The following is a 20,411-nucleotide window of genomic DNA, read 5'->3' as shown; positions in this document are numbered from 1 at the left end:
ATGAGGTGTCTTAGCTGCATGAGGAGTCTCGCACTCTGACTCACTTGCAGCTCTGCGAACATTCAGGTTGAATCGAATCCAAACAAACAATCACGGGAACTTCCCATCTTATTGATGTGGCATTTCACAGAAACGGAGCCCTGCAAACAACCTTTCCTGGGCTCCTGAGGCTAACGGCCCAGTTTGATGTAATCAGAGACCCCACCTTGACATGGATCTGCATCCGGGCCGGCATAATAAGGGACAATGTCTCTCCCCTGGTTGGTCCTAATGTACTTTTTTTCCGCTCTGCATTTATTTTATTTTCCTCCTATGGTGTGGCCGTCTTTGTTCTTTGGATGCAGTTCTTATGTATAAAACATGAGGGTTGGGAGCCTTATCCCCTCTCTGGCCATGCGGCCTGTTATTCCCTGGGAAGGGGCTATATTTAAGAGTTGGATGGGTCATGGAGATGGTGCCCGGGGAGCCGCTCACTTCCCCCCAGAGGTGGAGGTGCCTGAATGGCATGAAGGGAAAAAATAAAATAAAATAGAACTTGGCGCCATTACCGTTGGCTGAGAAGGTGAAGGGGATTTAAATTTGCCCTTTAATGGAAATATTTTGGCTGGGGTTTTGTCAGAAGTGTGTCGTGCTGGTGATGACCCAGCGCTCCCCAATGTCTAGTTAATGTACGCTTCCTCAACATAGAATTGAATTTGATGAATATTTTATCTCCTCACCTTTACAGTCCTTTGCTCTCTCTCTCTCTCTCTCTGTCTCTCTCTCTCTCTCTCTCTCTCTCTCTCTCTCTCTCTTTCTCTCTCTCTTGTTCCATTTTTCCTCGACCATAACCACTCCATTGACTTTTCCTTTTTTCTCTTGAATCCGCAGCTGGCACAACCTACATCTTCGGGAAGGGAGGCGGCCTGATCACCTACACGTGGCCCAACAACGAGCGTCCCAGCACGCGGACGGACCGCCTGGCCGTGGGCTTCAGCACCACCATCAAGGACGGCATCCTGGTCCGCATCGACAGTGCCCCCCGCCTGGGAGACTACATCATGCTGCACATCGTAAGTCACTATTCAAAGGTTCTACTCCTCTACCTACACATCTGGGACAACCAGGTCATCTCTGACATTGTGTTCAGTCTGCTGGAGTCCAGCTGCTAAAAAAGACTTTAAAAGTTAAAAAGTGATTAAAAAATAGGGGATAATTAACCCTATTATATGCACTTTATCTATGCAACACTATGTTCCACTTTATTGTGGAGAGTGGGCTTGATAGAATAAGCCCCGAAACAGATGGACACAGGTCATGACAAGGCTCCTCTCTCCTGACTGTGTGTGGGGATGGGGGTTTTACCTGCTGTTCATTAGACCAACCAACAAGCAACAGGTATCCAGCCACACTGATCCCCAATTATCTAGATCCAGGTCAAGTGTGGCTGCCCAAACCACACAAAGTTTTTTGTTTTTTTTTAATTTCGGGTTGAATACAAGGGAGAATTCATTCTGCTCATGCAGTCATATACTTACGAACAAAACATTTCACTAAATGGGAGCAATGAAGAGGGAATACAAGTGATCTTCTACCACAAAATTAAAACTATAGCAATAAATTATGTCAAAAATAATGCTTGTAAATCACAAAATCCAGCCTGGTTTTGTATAAATGAAAAACAATTAATAAATTCCCTGAACTTTGGAGTTCTGTCAGTGCTGTTAAACTTACAGCTCCAGTTATTCTGCACAACATTAATAATTGCTTCACTGACACTAAAAGAAAGTGGAGTCCTCTTTGACCTAATTTTGGTAAAAACAAAACAAGACTCTTGACAACTGAAAAATTATACCTTTTAACTTTTTTAAATGTTTTTTTTGTCACTACTTTTGTTACTACTCTTAGTTGTGCCAACAAACTAAAATGGAGGTTTCTATCGCCATGTGCACCCGAAATCTAAGCGACGAGGAAAAGTCCCAGTATCGCACTCCGGAGTCGAGGTTTTCCATGTCAACACGTGTTCTGTTGTGGCCGCAACAACAACAATGTTCGCACCTGTGAGTCAGGTCTCGAGACAGATAAATATAAATGTACATGTTGATATTTCTGTCTTCCAAGCCATCATGCTACATCTGAATAATACACGCCGAACATGTACGTAGGGCGGGGAAACGACAACAAAAGCAGATAACTCACTGCACTCCTTCTCCTCCTCCACTCCTCCACTGACAATTCTCTCCTCGCCACCATCCTCTCTTCCGTACCACACGCAGCCCCCCCCAGCACCCGGACTCGACTCCTGGCATGAATAATGAATAACGGCTGCCTCCATACATATGCAGCGCGTTTCAGCGCGCCGTGGCTGTGGAGGGGATAGAAAATAAAATAAATAAAACAGAATAATACGATTGAGATGGCGGCGACTGAAGAGATGCGATCCCTGGGAATTCTGTGACTTTAGGAATTATTTGACACAACTATTTACATAATGGCCTCCATAGAGGGGGAGAAGCCCTGCATATGGGAGGGTGGGTGCGGGACTGCTGGATGGATGGATGGATGGATGGATGGGTGGATGGGTGGATGGATGGATGGATGGATGGATGGGTGGATGGGTGGATGGATGGACTGGTGGAAGGATGGATGAATGGGTGGATTGGTGGAAGGATTGATGGATGGGTGGATGGATGGGTGGGTGGATTGGTGCAAGGATGGATGGGTGGATGGATGGATGGATAGATGGATTAGTGGAAGGATGGATGGATTGATGGATGGGTTGGTGGATGGGTGGAAGGATGGATGGATGATGGATGGGTGAATAGATGGATGGACAGATGGATAGAAGGATGGATTAGATTGATGGATGGATGGATGGATGGATGGATGGATGGATGGATGGATGGATGGACAAATGGGTGGATGGATGATGGAGCGATAGATGGATGGATGGATGGATAAAGAGAGTGTGTAGGTGAGTGAGGAGTACGATGATGAAGATGAGGCAGAGCTACAGTTGCAGAGTCTCTTTCACTGCTTGCAGAGTAGAGTCAAAGTCCTTCCCTCCCTCACTTCAGTGCGGCCATGTGGCGCTGCAAAACCAGCCATCTGCTTGGCCCAGACCAGGGCCAACAGCACTGTGTTAGTGTGTGTGTGTGTGTGTGTGTGTGTGTGTGTGTGTGTGTGTGTGTGTGTGTGTGTGTGTGTGTGTGTCTGTGTGTGTGTGTGTGTGTGTGAGGGGGTAATTGGAAACACTGTGAGGGTGAGTTTGAGAGGAGAAGCAGCGACGAGAGTTTCACATCTTTCTTCTGCCACGGCACTATTTAAGATGACACTAGACACATCACAAACACATAGAACTGCTTATTATTATATTATGTTATTATGTTTTTATCATTATTATTATTATTATTATTATGGTCCACTAACAGTTAGTGATGGACGAGTTGTGACGAGTTGTGAATAAATCGTTTATAGCGAACACATAAGTTCACAAACCGAAAATAATTACAAGGACTAAATTAAAGTCCAAGGCAAAAAAATGGCCGAAGCGTTTATTATAATCCATATTCAGTTGACTGATTTATTTAATAAATATATGGGACTGGATTATATGATGAGATGGTGAGGATAACATTCCAAGTCAGAGGTGAACCGACTCTTCTGCCCCTCGTTGCTTCACACCAACTGAAACAAACCCAAAAGAAAGAGTCGGACGAATCAAACCACTCTTTTTTTACCGAGCGACTCGTCAAGAACCGAATCTCAAAAAGAGTTGGAGCTTTCACCACTACGAATAGACATCACTTTCAGGGTGAAGCTTGAGCTTGTTGGGATCCACCAGCCGCCGTTCTGGCTGGAACTGATGAATTTGATGGATTAGGGCGGCCTTGCAATTTTGATCTTGCAACAAAGGCGCTAGTTTCCATTTTTATTTTTTCTTAGGTGGAATTTGTAAAATGTTCCCACCTAGTGAGCCCTCACGGCACACAAGCGGCTGAAAAACACTGTGCTAATGGTGGAACCTCGACAGGAAGGAAGGCCTATTTAATTTGATGTTTTTTTGGATCTGCAAGCTGCATTCGTCCTCAGCTCATTCCAAGCTGGATATCTCATGTATTTGGCTCCTAGTCATCAGGCAGAGGAATGTCTCTATTCCAGCACAGTCTCACGGCGCTAATGAATTTATTATAAGGAATATTTTTTTGGGTGGGGGGATGGGGCTAGGGTAAGGGGGGGTTTCTCTCCAAGTTATTCACAGAAACAGCACGATCAGAAAATAAAATAGCTCGTGTCTATCTCTCTCTCTCTCTCCCTGCAGTGCTGGGTGACTTTGCTATGAAATGCTCACGTTTCGAAGAGTTTAGTGATGGCCATTGGTCTCCGATCGCAGCAGGTTATTGTTTATTGATGGCACACTCTGTCAACTGCCAGTGAAAGATAAAGACAACATTAGGCAGCAGCTATATGATAAAAATACTGGATGATAGAAATGCCCGTAAAAATACTACGCTTGTACTGTACTGTTATTTTATGACATTGATCAAATCATATGTAATCGGTGTACTTGATAATTATTTTGCAAATACTGTTTAAAGTGGAAATCTGTATTATTATTTTGTTTAAAAAAAATAAAAAATAAAAAAATAAATTATATATATATATATATATGATCCATTACAGTATATGCTGTTTTCCATTGTTGGTGGCAGGATCCGCCACCACCAAACGTCTACCAGTTGCGTTCCGAAACAATAACTGTGGGTAAACCTGAATGTTAAAAAGGACAATTTTTTTAACGGATTTCTGGGATTTGTAGTGTAATCCACCCAACACAGACAATGTCATGGATTACCACTTTAACCTTGATATAAGCCAATGTAAGGCATTTATAGTGCCTTGTTATTTCCGTATAATTGACCATGTATGTCGTAATTCTTTTTTTTTATTACACCATGTGTGTGTAAGGAATTACTAATCTGAATTCAAAGGGTTACCTTAAAATCTTAAATGTCAAGTTTTTCATGAAAACACTAAAATGCTCTTTTTGGTATAATTAAATATGTCAGAAATGCTTTTAAGTGAGCCGACTGCCTCGACTGCTCCGAAAAGAAAAAAGCAATTATGGAATGACTCCTGTCTCCAGTCTTTGCCGTCAGCGTCTCACATTAAGCATTTAATCTGGAAGAAAAGGTTAAAGGAATTATTACAGCCCATTCTGATTCTATGTAAAGCCAAAGGTCTGTGCAGGCCCCAGGGATGTTACTGCAGCTCTCCACTGCCATTAGCAGGTGCTGTTGTAAAGCAGATAGCCACTTCGCTCTAAATAGCCAACTTAAAAAAGAGCATCGAAATCTAGGTACCCAGTTTTTGTTTTATTTTATTTTAGTGGCAGTTGCGCAGACCACCCAAGTGGCGTTTTCAGAGCCCTCCGGCACAGAGATACCGAAGACGGGGTTGTAGAAAACACACAAGTTTATTGTGGAGAGGGTGCTTGATAGAACACGCCCCAGAGCGGATGGACACAGGTCATGACAAGGGCTCCTCTCTCCTGAGTGAGTGTAGGGATGGGGGTTTTACCTGCTGCTCATTAGACCAACCAACAAGCAACAGGTATCCAGCCACTCTGATCCTGGGTCCCTCATTACCTAGATCCAGGACAGGTGTGGCTGCTCAAACCACACCATCCCCACACCACATTTTTATTTTATTAATTTCAATACCCACAAAATGAAAGTATTCCTCACTTGATTAATTCAGCCTTATTTCTTTAGTTTCATCATGCAATATCAAGGTCAAAAAGGCCTTTATTTCCCCTGGTCAGTCAAATTATATTAATTTCGACTGACAATCCGATTACATTATACGAATATTGGCTCATTCTAGAAATGGAGATAGATTATTTTAATGGGAAAATGTCGGAGGCCATACATGATTTCTTTTGACTTTGAATTAAATTGATGTCATTTCTGCTTTGAAAAAAACCCAACATATTTTAACTGGACCCTCAGAACAGAGAAAAACAAAAACAGGCTTCCAGGATAGGCTTAACTCTTACCGTTTCTCTCACACATGTAAAAATCAAATCAAAAGTATGTCAAAAGTATATACAGTAGTATCTTATATAGAAAAGTACGTACGTTATAAACATAGTTTGTCGTAAGGCCACCATATTTGGCGATGAAGGACAGTTCATGTCATTTGCGGCGATTAACAAATTGCATTGAGCTTCCTTGCAACCATAATGTTTAATTTATGACATCTCATCTAACGTAGTGTAATTGCTTCTTTATTCTGGTTTTTTTCGGGTTTCTTGGGTTAAAATGAAACCGTGGTGCAGAGCGGATCACTGCAAGGACAAGCAGCAGTGTCAAAGAGAGGGATCGTGCCACGTCCATAACCCAGACCGAGGGGAGGGAGGGGGGCTTTTTGTGTAATGCGACTTTAAAAGCTGTGTGTGTGTGGGTGTGGGTGGGTGCGTGCGTGCGTGTGTGTACGCGCGTGCGTGCATGCGTGCGTATGTCTTTAAAAGCATCAGGTAGATGAGAGAGAATTTAGTCGGGTGCGTTCAACCCGAGCAACTGTCACAAAAATGAACTAAGAAGTTTCACACTCACTCAAGGAGGATTTTCAAAAGCCGCCATGTCTGCAGCAACCGTGCGCAGTCTAAACTACACTCAAAATGTTTTATTTTCTTTAATCCCAAAAAATAAAATACAGAATACATCATTTGAAGTTCCGCTGGATGTGGCTTGTGTGTGAGTCGCAAAACCTTCTTGTTTAATTTTTGTGTCTGGATGCATTGCAGCCCTGGAGCGAGAGGCTGCTGCGCTTGACACACGCACTTCCTCACCGGGGGGGCATGTGCCGATGTAGAACAAACATTAACAGTAAATACAACACAACACACACACACACACACACACACACACACACACACACACACACACACACACACATACACACACTAAACACACACACGCTCCTAGACTGTCTCCTATCACCTAGATTGGCTCCAGGACTGCCTCCTACTTCGTATACACTGTCCTAGACTGTCTCCTACATCCTAGACTGGCTGTCTCCTAAACTGTCTCAAGACCATCAACAAGACTGACTCCTACCTTCAAGACTGGCTCCTAGACTGTCTCTTAACTCTTGACTGTCTACCAGACTGTGTCTTATATCCTACATTGTCTCTAGACTGCCTCCTACTTCTTAGAATGTATCAGACTGGCGCCTGCCTCCTAGACTATCTTGCACATCCTAGACTGCCTCCTTCTTCCTAGAATATCCCTTACACTTCCTTCTGCCTCCTCGACTATTTTGTACATCCTCAACTGTCTACTAGACTGTCTCCTACTTCCTAGAATGTATCCTAGACTGGCTCCTACCTCCTATCTTGTACCTATTACACAGTCGAGGAGACAGGCTATGCTAGACTGCCTTGCCTGTCTCCTTGCCTGTCTCATAAGTCTTTCCTTGTTTCCTAACTCCTTTAATAAATGATAGAGGGTAGAACAACTTTATCAAGGCATCACTTTAGGATAATACACACACACACACACACACACACACACACACACACACACACACACACACACACCACACACACACGCACACGCATGCGCACACGCATGCGCACACACAGACCCACACCCACACACTCACAAATTCTTGCAACAAAAACACAACATTTATTTGGGTGGTCATTGAATCTTTCTCCTCTTCCCCTATATTCAGACATTAGCAGACAATTAACTTTTTGGCTTTCCAGTGGGACCATGACAACAGCAATAACAACAACTCCATCATTCCATCCATTATTGTATTGTTGAGATGGATCCTTCGGATTATGAGAGGCCGCTGGGATGTATGTCGCTGCTTCTCACTATGTGAGGCTATGTGACTGTGTGTGTGTATGTGTGTGTGTATATAGCGACCTTGGGTCCCTTCAAAGGCGCTATATAAATTAATGCCATTATTATTATTATTATCACTCCTAGTTTCCCCTTATGGTAATTCAGTCGTCAGGAAGGTGTGTCTGCAGAGTAATGAATGAGCTGCGGAATCAGATGAGTTGCCTTCCGCACAGTAAACACTCTATTGTATTCCACACCACACTGTAGTCACCCACCCATCCATCCACCCACCCACCCATCCATCTTTCCATCCATCTTTCCATCCATCCATCCATGCACGCCCACACACACATCAAGTCAATGAAAATCAAATAGACTGTCCCCAGGAATGGGCAATGGCTCGGGAGAATGCATAATACACTAAAAACCTAAGCTGAATCATTTAATGCAGACAAAAATATTTTGGCTTAGAAGTTGTTTCCTAATAAGGGAAGAGTATAAGGGCCATGAAAATAAAAAAATAAGATACCCCTGTGTTTCAAGAATAGTCAAAGTCAAAAAATACATTGTGAGAAAACAGCCAGGACGGGTTTTGCCGTCATGACGTTCAGCTCGACGCCGGCTCTAGGTCGAGCCCACAGAGTGCGGGTGCCGTTGGACCCGGGCGTGATCATGGAGCGGGTTCTGGATGCCGTGGCCCAGGAGGTCGGCCTCTAGAACCTGTCCTTCGCAGCCCACGAGTCATGCAGTGGGCAGTGATGGTGTTTCTCAATGAGGAGTGCTGCGTGGCCCAACTGGCCTCTTGGTGGACAGCCTCTTTGAGCAGGTGTCGCTGCAGGCACTGCCCTCCTCCAGGGTGTTGATATCAGGTGTTCCCCTGTACATTTATGGAATTGTCTGTTTAAGACCATCCCGCTCGGGTGAAAAAACAAGAAACTGAGAGATGTGCAGTCCTTACGGAGACAGGTGCTGATGTTGCTGAGCTCCCTGGCGCGGGACCTGGAAATGTTTGGAGTGTGGGATTGGGGATGTAGGGCGCATGAAGTCCGGATGCCCGGCTCCCCAGCGGCACCGGGGACGGGGGCTCTGTCCATCTGGAAGGGGTGTGGAGATGGGGTGGTGGTGGAAACCAAAGCACTTTATTATCTTATTTTGACTTCAAAGTCGGAATTTCAACTTTATTCTAGAAATGTCAACTTTATACCCAGAATTCCGAGTTTATTTCTGAAACACTGGGGTATTTTTTTAAGTGGCCCTAAAATAATAATAATGTATGAATTATAATGTATAAATATACATTTAAAAATTATTAATGTGTTTATTATTAATTATTATCAATGTATTTATTATTGATTAATAAGTAATAATAACACTAATAATGATAATAATAATAATAATAATATTAATAATGAATAATAACAATAATAACAACAATAACAAGATAAATGATAAAATAATAATACCAGTAAGATAGGTCTCTCACCATATTGTTCGGATTTTCCAAAACCCCAAAATAGAGACATAAAAACCCCCCAAAGGACTAAAAAGTCTTAACCCTAACCCTAACCCTAACCCTAACCCTAGACTGTCTCTTAGACTGTCTCCTATGTCCTAGAGTGTCTCCTCCACGGTCCTAGAATCTGTCATATACTGTCTCCTACGTAAACTCGCCTCGCTCCTTGCTCTAACTTATTCTCCCTGCTTGTCAAACAAGCAGTCGCTACACACACACACACACACACACACACACACCGCCGTCTCGCTGCTGACAGTCCTAATTCGGGGTGTTTGATGTGTACCTGTGTGCATCAGAGCGTATATAGTCGGCAACGTGTCGCCTCTATTGAGTTACCTCCTCCCACTCTTCCTCCCCCCCCTCCCCTCCTCCACCTCCCCTTCCTCTCCTTTTCCTCCCCTTCCTCCTCCCCCTCCTCCTCTCTTCCTCCACCGCCGCAGAGGAAGACAGATCTTATCGCGAGTTATGGCTCCTGGCCTCTGATAATGTTACAGCTTTTTTATTTGACTTTGTGTTTCCTCGCCGCCCACATTTGATTCTCTCCACGGAAATAAAGAGCGTGGGGAAGGAAAGTATTAAGAAAAATGAAATATACCGCACACTCTGTGTACTCTGTTTCTTTCACAGCAAAGTCTGCATGGCTGTAAATCCCTCCATCTTTATCACAGATCAGATCAGATCACAGAGGCAGATCTTTCCAAATCTCATTTACGTTATTGTTATTATTATTATCATTATACTTTACCGCACAGGGGAAAATAGTGCTACCACTACTTCAACGTAAATTCAGCTTTATTATTATTATTATAATTATGATTATTAATATAATTATAGAGGATGACGGTGTCACAAAGTGGTATGGTTATTACTTGAAGGCAATGTCTGTTGCCCATCCAATAACGTGGCTCTCGGAACGACGGTACGCCTGACATTTGGTTTTTCACGCTAGAGTGAGTCTCGATATTATAAGTGTTAATATAAACGCTGCCGAAGCCCTTCACTAACAGGTGGACGTGGAGGAGGCAGTACAGTTTGCATGCATCATTCATTCCTGTGGAAATATCCTGTTCCTTCCCACTGATGATCGCAATCTGAACCCATTTATTCAGCCAAGTGCATTTTCATACACAACGGATGTGTCGTGGTGAGGAGTGGTGCATTGCTGTACAGATTATTAGCAAAAAAGCTTAACAGTCTGAAAAAATGTTTAAATACAAATTAAATAAATAAAAATAGTCAAATATACAAAAAGAAGCAAAAATACACAACAGAAATGGCCTAATATATAGTGTGGACAAATGCTTGATATTGGGATATCAGTTATGTGTGAATTCTTATTCTTATTCTTATTCTTGTTCTTATTCTTATTCTTATTCTTATTCTTATTCTTATTCTTATTCTTATTTATATCATATTATTATTATTATTATTATTATTATTATTATTATTATTATTATTATTTCAATATATTGCACAGATTTATGAGCCATTTACCAGCAGAGGTGGATAACTCCAGGTTCAGAAAGTTAAAATTCCAAATTCCATGTTTTGCTCCACATACTCCATTCTTTCTCTGAGCTCATGCTCAAGGGAAACAAATCTGGGAGTGGAGTTTTGTTTTCCCAACGCGGATTTTCCACCTCTTGCTTGCCAATGATTAATATTTTCATCTTTTTTTTCATTGCGGGGCGTTATTCAACACAGCTATCAACTAATTAACCGGCAGATAATCAGCACAACAGGAAATTATTCGACAACTTGTGCATTTTGAAATCAAGGTTGTGCAGAGTCAGTGAAAATAGCAGTATTTTAATGTTTCTAACCTAAGATGTTTTGGCAATTAAAGTACTACCCCACTACCATCTTTAATTCCCCTAATATTACGATGAAATACGTTTCTCGTACTAAGAAGATATTTTGGGGGCATCGGATATTCCCATCAATTCTATGGCCCCTCAACATAAAAAGGGAAATAATGTTTAAACCCCTGGTTTATTAACAAAAATATGGTGCTAATATATATGTTTGTATATATGTCTCAGGGTTATTTTGCTGGTTTGTCTGAACTGAGATATTTGTCAAATAAATGAAAAAGTTGGACACATAGAGATCTGTGCGTTGATAAGATCCTAATCGAATGGATAATGTCTCTGTGGGAGATGATTCCTATAATCATCGGGTGTTCCGCCTTATTTATTCAACACCACCCAGCCAATCAGAGTCACATAATATAATTGTGGAGTCTAACTGTGGTACAAAACAAACCTAAAGGAAACACATTATACTGGAACGGGCTGTTTTGTTGTTTTTTTTACTACACTACCATTATTAATATTTTAGTAACATTTCACTGCCTATCAGAGAGAAAAGTCAATACAGAATATTTTCCGTGTTTACCAGCAACAGTGAAGGAATTATCCTCATGCTGTTTCTTTTTTCTCAATACTAGAAAATAGCTCAAAATTGAAATTGCTATTTTGCAAAAGTTGATGTTTTCCTAATTTTTCTGTTTATATCGGTGCTTTTAATGACTTAAATGATTCATTGTTATTTCCCATTATCCACCATCATTAAATAGAGATATCAAACAACCAACATCCCATAGATCAGGGGTGCCCAATACGTCGATCGCAATCGGCCGGTAGATTGCAAAGGTAGTGCAGGTAGATCGCGCGCCATTCAAAAAAACCCCAAAAAAATTTAACCGGTCTGACCAACATGTTGAATGAGCTTAATTTAGAGCTGCAAGGAAAAGACAAAACCGTGGTCAACATGATTAGTTCAGTTCATGCTTTCAAACGAAAAATGCAACTTCTGTACTCAAAGCTGTAGTGCCATGATTTGAGGAACTTTCAAAACCTCGCATCAGAGCGTGGGACCCAAGGGAAGGCGTGTGCGCAACTCAACAGTGCGCGCTACACAGAGCAGATTGAAAACTGTCTGTTAGACTTTGAGAAACGGTTTCAAGACTTTGCTTTACTCGAGCCAATCGCTACATTTATGTGCTGCCCATTTAGGGAAGATATTGAGATTGATTCCCTCGCATCAAAAATTGTTTTTCAAAACACTGTTTCACCTGAACTCATCTACAGTGGAGGATGAGATGTTGACACTACAGGTTGACATTCAGCTCAAGTCCAGGGCTCATGGACAGTTTTGGAACTTACTCAGAGGAAAATTACCCAAACATAAGGAAATGTGCTACCTCCTTCACTGCATTATTCGGCTCTACTTATTTATGCGAGTCAGCCTTTTCCCACATGAAGATAATTAAGTCCAAATACTGTTCCACCATGACTGATGATCATCTGATAGCTGCTTGAGGCTGGCTACCAGCAGCTACTGTCCGGACTTTGCAACCCTGGCCAGCTCCATTCAGTGCAAGTCATCAGAGTAAGGTAGTGACCATAAATGTATTTTATTGTATTGTGTCGTAAGGGTTCATGCAGTGATGCAAAGTATGCCAACATATATTGTATATATAAAGTATACTCAGTATATATATAAATATATATATTTAGCACTTTTTAATGCAGGTAGAACATTTTGACCTGGTCATTTTAAAAGTAGCTCGCAAGCTGAAAAAGTGTGGGTACCCCTGTCATAGATAGATATTTGTTAATTTATTTAAAACTTTTATTTTTTTATTATTATGTTTTAAATAGCATACAAATATGTGGCATACAAATATAATGGCCTACATTTATTTACTACACAAGCATATTTAGGGGTCCAACCCCTGAAGACGGTCGGGGGGTGGAGGGGGTGACCGAGGAACTTTCCTCCTGTGTAATCCTTTTTTCCCTTCACACTGTTTTCATTTGTTTTTTTGGAGGCATGGGGACGCACAGCGGAGAGCAGATCATGGGCGCCCCGATGTGTGCCGAGGACGCGTTCCTCATGAATATGCATACATATCTGGCACAGAAAATTCCCATTCACGCTTAAAAAAAAACTTGCCTCATAAAAAGGGCATCATTGACATCAAGGGGCAAAGTGGTAGGTGCCCCCCACCCCCCAGGCCCCACAGCCCCACATTCCTACTCACAGACAATCAAGACCTCACCAAGATGGCGGGACGCACAGATGCAGTGACACCCTCTCCTTTTCGGTGCCCTTTCTCTTTTTGTCAGTTCGCCAATGTGACATTTAGTCATGCTGAAGTTAAGTTAACTTTTTAAGTTAAGTGTATACAGCTGTTGCTGGGACACGCTGGTCCCCAGACATAGAATACCTGGCTTTGAAATGCAGTGAATGAAAATGAATTGGGAAATGGAAATTAATTCGTTTTAAAAAGGAGGAGACAGGGAAGAGTTAAAGTGGTAAATCACACGTTTGACAAGGTTACATACATTTGTATTACTGCTTAGATATTAAGCCACATTCCAAATTCATGGTAGTCTACAATAAATGTTATATTTCATAGTCAAATGAAGGTTTGGTGCCATTTTAAGATTAGTGTGTATTCCATTACAGACAATTACTTTGGATACATGTCATCTTGAAATTCTTCAGTATTATGAATGGTACTTGTACATCGTTTTGTCACACACACATCACACCGTCAGACACATCACACCAACTAACCTAGACCCGTGTATTGCTGCCTGCAGCTATATTTAATATTATTATAATTTCATATTATTGCCACAACTGTGATTACATGCTATTTTTACTTTACTTTAGCGTGCCCTCCACCTGCCCATGTTGGGGTCACTAGTTAGCATATTTCATTTTTAATTTAATTATTATCTCTTGCACTGTTCTGTCTGCTATACCTGAATTTCCCACTGGGGATAATTAAGTCTTATCGTATCGTATCGTATCTTATCTTATCTTATCTTATCTAATTGTATCTTAAATCAGTTAACAAAAAGGAAAAAACAAAATGAACACTTTAAAACCAGAAATTAAAAACCTTATCTTTTTAACTTTTTTTCCAAATATATTTTAGAAAATAAATAATAATAATAATATATTTTATTTTATGTTATTTTATAAAAAAAATTGAAATTAAAGGTTTGTTATATATTTTTTATCATTCATATTATTCTAATTATTGAATAATAAATGCTGTTATTTGTGGCGGTGCTGGGGAATAAGATCCTGTGTTGGCTCAATAATCAGATGCAGGATGCAATGGGTCTTCCATAATAGATTATGGGATGGAAGGCACCTGCGCCCACTCCCCAATTCCTGCACAGTACACACCTACCACACACATACAAACACACGCACACACACACACACACACACACACACACACACACACACACACACACACACACACACACACACACACACACACACACACACACACACACACACACACACACACACACACACACTTTTACTCCGAACATGATACAAGACTCTTAGGGGACATCAGCCTGTCAGTCATCCATGTCAACCCCGGGCTGCTCAGGGAACTTTGTATTTACACACAGCACACACACACACACGCACACACACACACACACACACACACACACACACACACACACACACACACAAACACACACACACACACACACACACACGCAAACACACACACTTCCTTTGCGAAAGATACCAGATCAAGTCGGACAAACAGTGCAACATAATTACACTGCGCCCGTGTGGCCCGTGGCCTCTCTGGCCCGGCCTCCAGCCATCTATATTTCATGGATTCAAATGAAAAATTCAATGAGAGACAACTCTCTCTCTCACCGTCCATCCCTCCATCTCGCTCTCTCTCTCTCTCTCTCGCCAGCTCTCTCTCTATCTCTCCATCGCTCTCCCTCTCCTCGTGCTCTTTGACAAGCGTCCCTCCAGGGATTGCTTGTGTTTTCACAGCTTGGTGGTGGGACATCAATTTCATTCTCACAGTGATGAAGAGAGAGGCCAACCTGACGGCAGCAGTGGGGGAGAGGGAGAGAGGGGGAGGGATCGGAGAGAGAAAGGATGGGAGGGAGGCGGGGGGGGGTTATGGTAGTGGGGTGTCTGTCGTGAAGATACAAACCAAAAGCAAATACAAGAGAGGGTAAAAAAAAGAAGAAAGAAAATAGGTGAGAGTGGGGGGCAGAGTGGGAGAGAGAGGGAGGGAGGGGGGGAGAGAGTGGGGTGTGGGGCGTCAGTTATGAAGTTAGAAACCAAAGGCAAAAAAAAGAGAAAGGGGTTTAAAAAAATAAAAAATAAACAATTAGAGGTTAAATGAAGGGAGGAGGAGAGACAGAGGGGGAGGGAGGGAGGAGGAGAGGGAACAAGAGAGGGGGAGGACTAGAGTGGGGTGTGGGGTGTCACTCATGAAGACACAAACCAAAAGCAAATAAAAAAAGATAGGTGAGAGGGAGGGAGAGAAGGAGGGAGGGGATAGAGAGAGAGCAAGGGGGAGAGAGAGAGGGAGAGCGGGAGAGAGGAGTTGGAGGGAGTGGGTTGGGGGTGTCAGTCTCAGATAGCATCCAAAAGCAAATAAAAAAGAAGAAAAAAGAGAGACGCAAGGGAGGGAGGGGGAGAGAAGGGGGGAGAGAGAGAGAGAGAGAGAGAGAGAGAGAGAGAGGGGAGAGAGAATGGGTGTGGCTGTCAGTCTCAGAAAACCGAGAGCAAATAAAAAAGAAAGGGTGAAAAAACTAAGAAAAAGGATAGGTGAGAATGGGCGAGGGAAGGTGGGGAGTCGCTCACTCTCTCTGACGTCACCCTTTGTCTTTAAAGGACACTTCCAGCATTTTTTTCTTATTATTTTTGGCAGTTTTGACTTATTTGATGTTTTCCTACTGCAATGACTGGATTCCACATGCATGAATTGCATCCCATTAATTACAAATAATAATACTTTTTTTAAATAGATTTTAACAACAAAAGCAGACAAAATTTCTAATTTGCATAGTGTGCTATATATATATATATATATATATATATATATATATATATATATATATACTGTATATATATAAAAAAAATATATATATATACATATATATATATATATATATATACAAGATACCAACCCACTTCACCACACCCCCATGATAATAATATTTGGTGAGGAATTGGGGGGCGGGGATTTGTGTGGAAGTGTCCTTTAAATTTCCTTCACTCTGCCTTATATCACCCCCTTAAATTGTCCTCATCTTTTTATCATTTTTTTTCTCTATTACAGCACTGTTTATTATTATTATTATTTTTTTTTTAATATATATATATTTACTTTATTATTATTATTATTATTATTATTATTATTATTATTATTATATGTTATTATTATATGTTATTATTATTATTATTATTATAAATATATATATATATTTTTTTTTAATTTAAGGTCTGTTGATTCTGATGCAGGAATCCAGATTAATCCACTGATTATTCGCAGGGGTCAATACAGGTTTTTCTGAGGCAGCCGTTTTATGACGCCCCACCACCCGCCCAGCCTCTTAGGTATTTCAAAATAACTTCCTTTTACTACGGTGGCAGAATGTTTAGTGTTTTTTCAGCATATTTTCGTGTTTTTTACCCTAATCTCGAAAAGCGGGCGGTTAAGCGGTGACAGTTGTTATGACAGGGACGAGATGCAACACCCACCTCACTTCAGTGGAGGGCATTGCCGCCATTTCCTAATTTCCCCTATTTACCCTGGCGCGAGACGAGACAGTTGTCATGTGTGTGTGTGTGTGTGTGTGTGTGTGTGTGGGAGGCAGAGAGAGGGAGGGAAGGGGAGAGAGAGAGAGAGAGAGAGAGAGAGAGAGCGAGAGAGAGACAAGCGGGACAGCTGGTGACGAGCATCTAATGAAAGATCAGAGGGATTCGGAATCGACCGAGGCATCTCTCGGCTCCAAAGACACTCCTAAATTCAACACACACACACGCACACACACACACACACACAAGAGAGAGAGAAGCCGATTACAAAAAAAAAAACAGAACAGTTCACTCACATTCATTTTTCTTTAGCAAATGGACTCCATTTATGATTATGGACCAAAAAGAGGGGGATGATGAACCGCTGATATACAGCAACATTAGAAAATAAATCTGGGTCCTCTCCAGGAGAAGAAAAAAAACAGAAAAAAATACCAACAGGGGCAGCGGCAGTGGTATTGTTGTGGCGTCGACAGGCACACACACATACACACACACATACACACACACACACACACACACACACACACACACACACGCAAATGTATTCATGGAGGATTAGCTACCTACTGGTGAAACAGCCCAGATAACTTTTTTTTTTCTTCCTTTCTCTCTCTCTCTCTGATAAAAGGAGAGAAAGAAGAAGAATAAAGCGAGAGCACCCCCAAAGATTGAAAGGGGGGGCATGGGGGGCTGAGTGCATTTTGCCGTTCGTTTGTGCTTCTTCAGCTCGTCTTTTATTTAATCTTCTCCCAAATCGCACCATGACGGCGCCAAAACAAATAAACAGAAACGACAGGATGAAAAAAAAGAGGGGAAAAAAAGGCTGTTTCCCGTTGCTTTCTGCTTTATGATGATGCTGCGATCATCACAAAAGTAATCTACAAGTCGCAAAAAAATGTTTTTTTTATTGTCTTTTTTTTTGGGGCAGAATTAGATCCTCACATTACATCCACACATTACATCCACACATTTACGGAAAATTTTCAAAAAGATCTATTTTCTCTGCGTTTTGTCCCCCGTCCACTGGGAAACAGCATTTTAGGAAGTGGAAAACAAAGCTTTTTGGAAAAGGTGGAGGTTTTTCCAAGTATCAGAGTGAGCGTGCGTCGGGAACGTGGTAACGTGGTGTTGTTCTCCGTGTCTCCACCAGGGGGTTAAAAGTCTCTCCAGCTGTAGGAAGGGCGTCGTCGTGTCTGAATATTAAGAAGGAGCTCAACACGCTGCGTGCTCCTAATGTTCTTCTCAGGTGTCACGACACCAGCATGTTAACGCCCCCTACAGGCCCGGAATGATGATGTCAGCGTTTTTAAGCGTTTTTGCGTTCTCGTGTGGACAGGATGTTTTTCCTTTGGGGGGGTTGGGAAAAGTGCATATATAAGTGGACGAGGCCTCACTTTAGCGTGAGCGAAGGTTACGAACTATGCCCGTGGGCTAGTTTTATTGATCCCGCTCCGGGACGTTCCCGGCGGCCATCGATGTGACAGGCCCGGTCTAGCGTCTCCAATGCGTCCCTGCGTTGCGTTTTTAGTCCTCCAATGCCCGCGGGTGTTCTCCCCCTCTTTCTTTTCTATCTCTCTTTCTTTCATTCACCCCCCCCCCTTTGTCCCTCACTGCATTGTGCAGAGATACGTTTCTCTATTTTTAGTGCTTCAATGCTCCAAGGAAATCTTCTGTTCCCCCTGTCCAACACACACACACACGCACGCACGTGCACACACACACACACACACACACATACACACACACACACACGGGTGTGCACACACACCCCACACACACGCACACATGTGCACACACATCCCACACACACACACACACGCACGCATGCACGCACACACACACACACACACACACACACACACACACACTCAACATAATTTCCTGTGGCGCTGAGACTGGCTCTGCAGAGGCCATGGCCCCCAATAGACTCCAGTTTGATTGGGCGCCTAAGTCGGCCAATAGGGTCACAACCCCTTCATCCCAAGGAGACACTACTACTGTGTGTGTGTGTGTGTGCGTGCATGCGTGCGTGCGTGCGTGCGTGTGTGTGTGTCGGTAAAGCCCTCTGGAGTAACGGTTATGGCTTAGCAATACGCCGCTGGCTTAAAGGTTAAGGCTGGGGGGTAGAGGTTGTGAAATGACTGCAGTTTCGGTAAAAGGTCCTCACTCCCACGAAGACCTCTTGTGTGTGTGTGTGTGTGTGTGTGTGTGTGTGTGTGTGTGGGTGTGTGTGTGTGTGTGTGTGTGTGTGTGTGTGTGTGTGTGTGTGTGTGTGTGTGTGTGTGTGTGTGTGTGCGTGGTTGAAAGGATAACACATCAGCATTATAAGGATATTGAGACAGGCGGGAATCATTTAGTGTCCTCATAATCTAAAATAACATGTCCTCATAATATTGGATTCATCACTTCCTGAGTGATAGCTGTGTGATTATGTTTTTAAATTTATATTCAAATCAATAGAGGTTTATTATTTATTTTAATCTTTTTAGGTTTATTGTTAATTTTCTCTTGCTTATTTTGGTTGATTATGTTTCTTTTTTATTTTTAGATGTATTGCATATTTATCTTGTTTTGTGGTTATTTTTGGGTTATTTTTGTTGTTTACAGTTTCTTCTTTAGAATGTTTTTGTTGTATGTTGTAATTTTTTCTCCTTTTTTCGGTAATTTATTCAGCTTATTTCAGCTACAGCTACAACCTGTAGCTGAATTCAGGACCTTGGACAGCACTCCAGTTCTGTTTCCAGTGGATTATCTATCTATCTCTCTATCTATCTATCTATCTATCTGTCTGTCTATCTATCTATCTATCTATCTATCTATCTATCTATCTATCCATCTATCTATCTATCTATCTATCTATCTATCTATCTATCTATCTGTCTATCTATCTATCTATCTATCTATCTATCTATCTATCTATCTATCTATCTATCTATCTATCTATCTATCTATCTATCTATCTATCTGTCTATCTATCTATCTATCTATCTATCTATCTATCTATCTATCTATCTGTCTATCTATCTATCTATCTATCTATCTATCTATCTATCTATCTATCTATCTATCTATCTATCTATCTATCTATCTATCTATCTATCTATCTATCTATCTATCCATCTAGCTAATAAAATATTGAATGATTAATAAGTTGAATGATAGGAGTATCTACAAAGCTAGTTAAATTCACTCATTCATATATTAATTTGTTCATGAAACAGCCGGAGGGCAACTGGTTTGTTTGTTTGTGTTTTATTTCGCATTTCTCCAGATCGCTGTAACAAACAGTCATTGCATAAACGATTTGGGAGGAGGAGGAGGAGGAGGAGGAGATATGATTGTTGTTGACCTTCACATGCTCTGGACGTCTTCCAGCAGGCTTCTGCCCGGGCAGCAATTAGAGCCATTTGGAGCGGAGAAGGATGCGATGACTCATT

At 41.8% G+C, this 20,411-nt stretch overlaps 1 protein-coding gene across 1 annotated transcript in view; it reads left to right on the top strand.

The window, feature by feature from the left end:
* Positions 1 to 20,411, top strand: part of LOC307227588 (neurexin-3b-like) — a gene marked incomplete at its 3' end in the record, with an annotated part of 299,424 nt that overhangs the window by 209,718 nt on the left and 69,295 nt on the right. Inside the window, exon 13 of the mRNA XM_079996955.1 lies at positions 871 to 1,052. Coding sequence (XP_079853081.1) covers positions 871 to 1,052 — 182 coding nt within the window. The remainder of the gene's footprint in view (positions 1 to 870; positions 1,053 to 20,411) is intronic.

This window comes from Zeus faber (genome assembly GCF_960531495.2).
Source record: "Zeus faber genome assembly, chromosome: 2".
Classification (NCBI taxonomy): Eukaryota; Metazoa; Chordata; class Actinopteri; order Zeiformes; family Zeidae; genus Zeus; species Zeus faber.
Note: the sequence above shows the minus strand (reverse complement) of the source record. Positions and strands in the feature narration are given on the sequence as shown.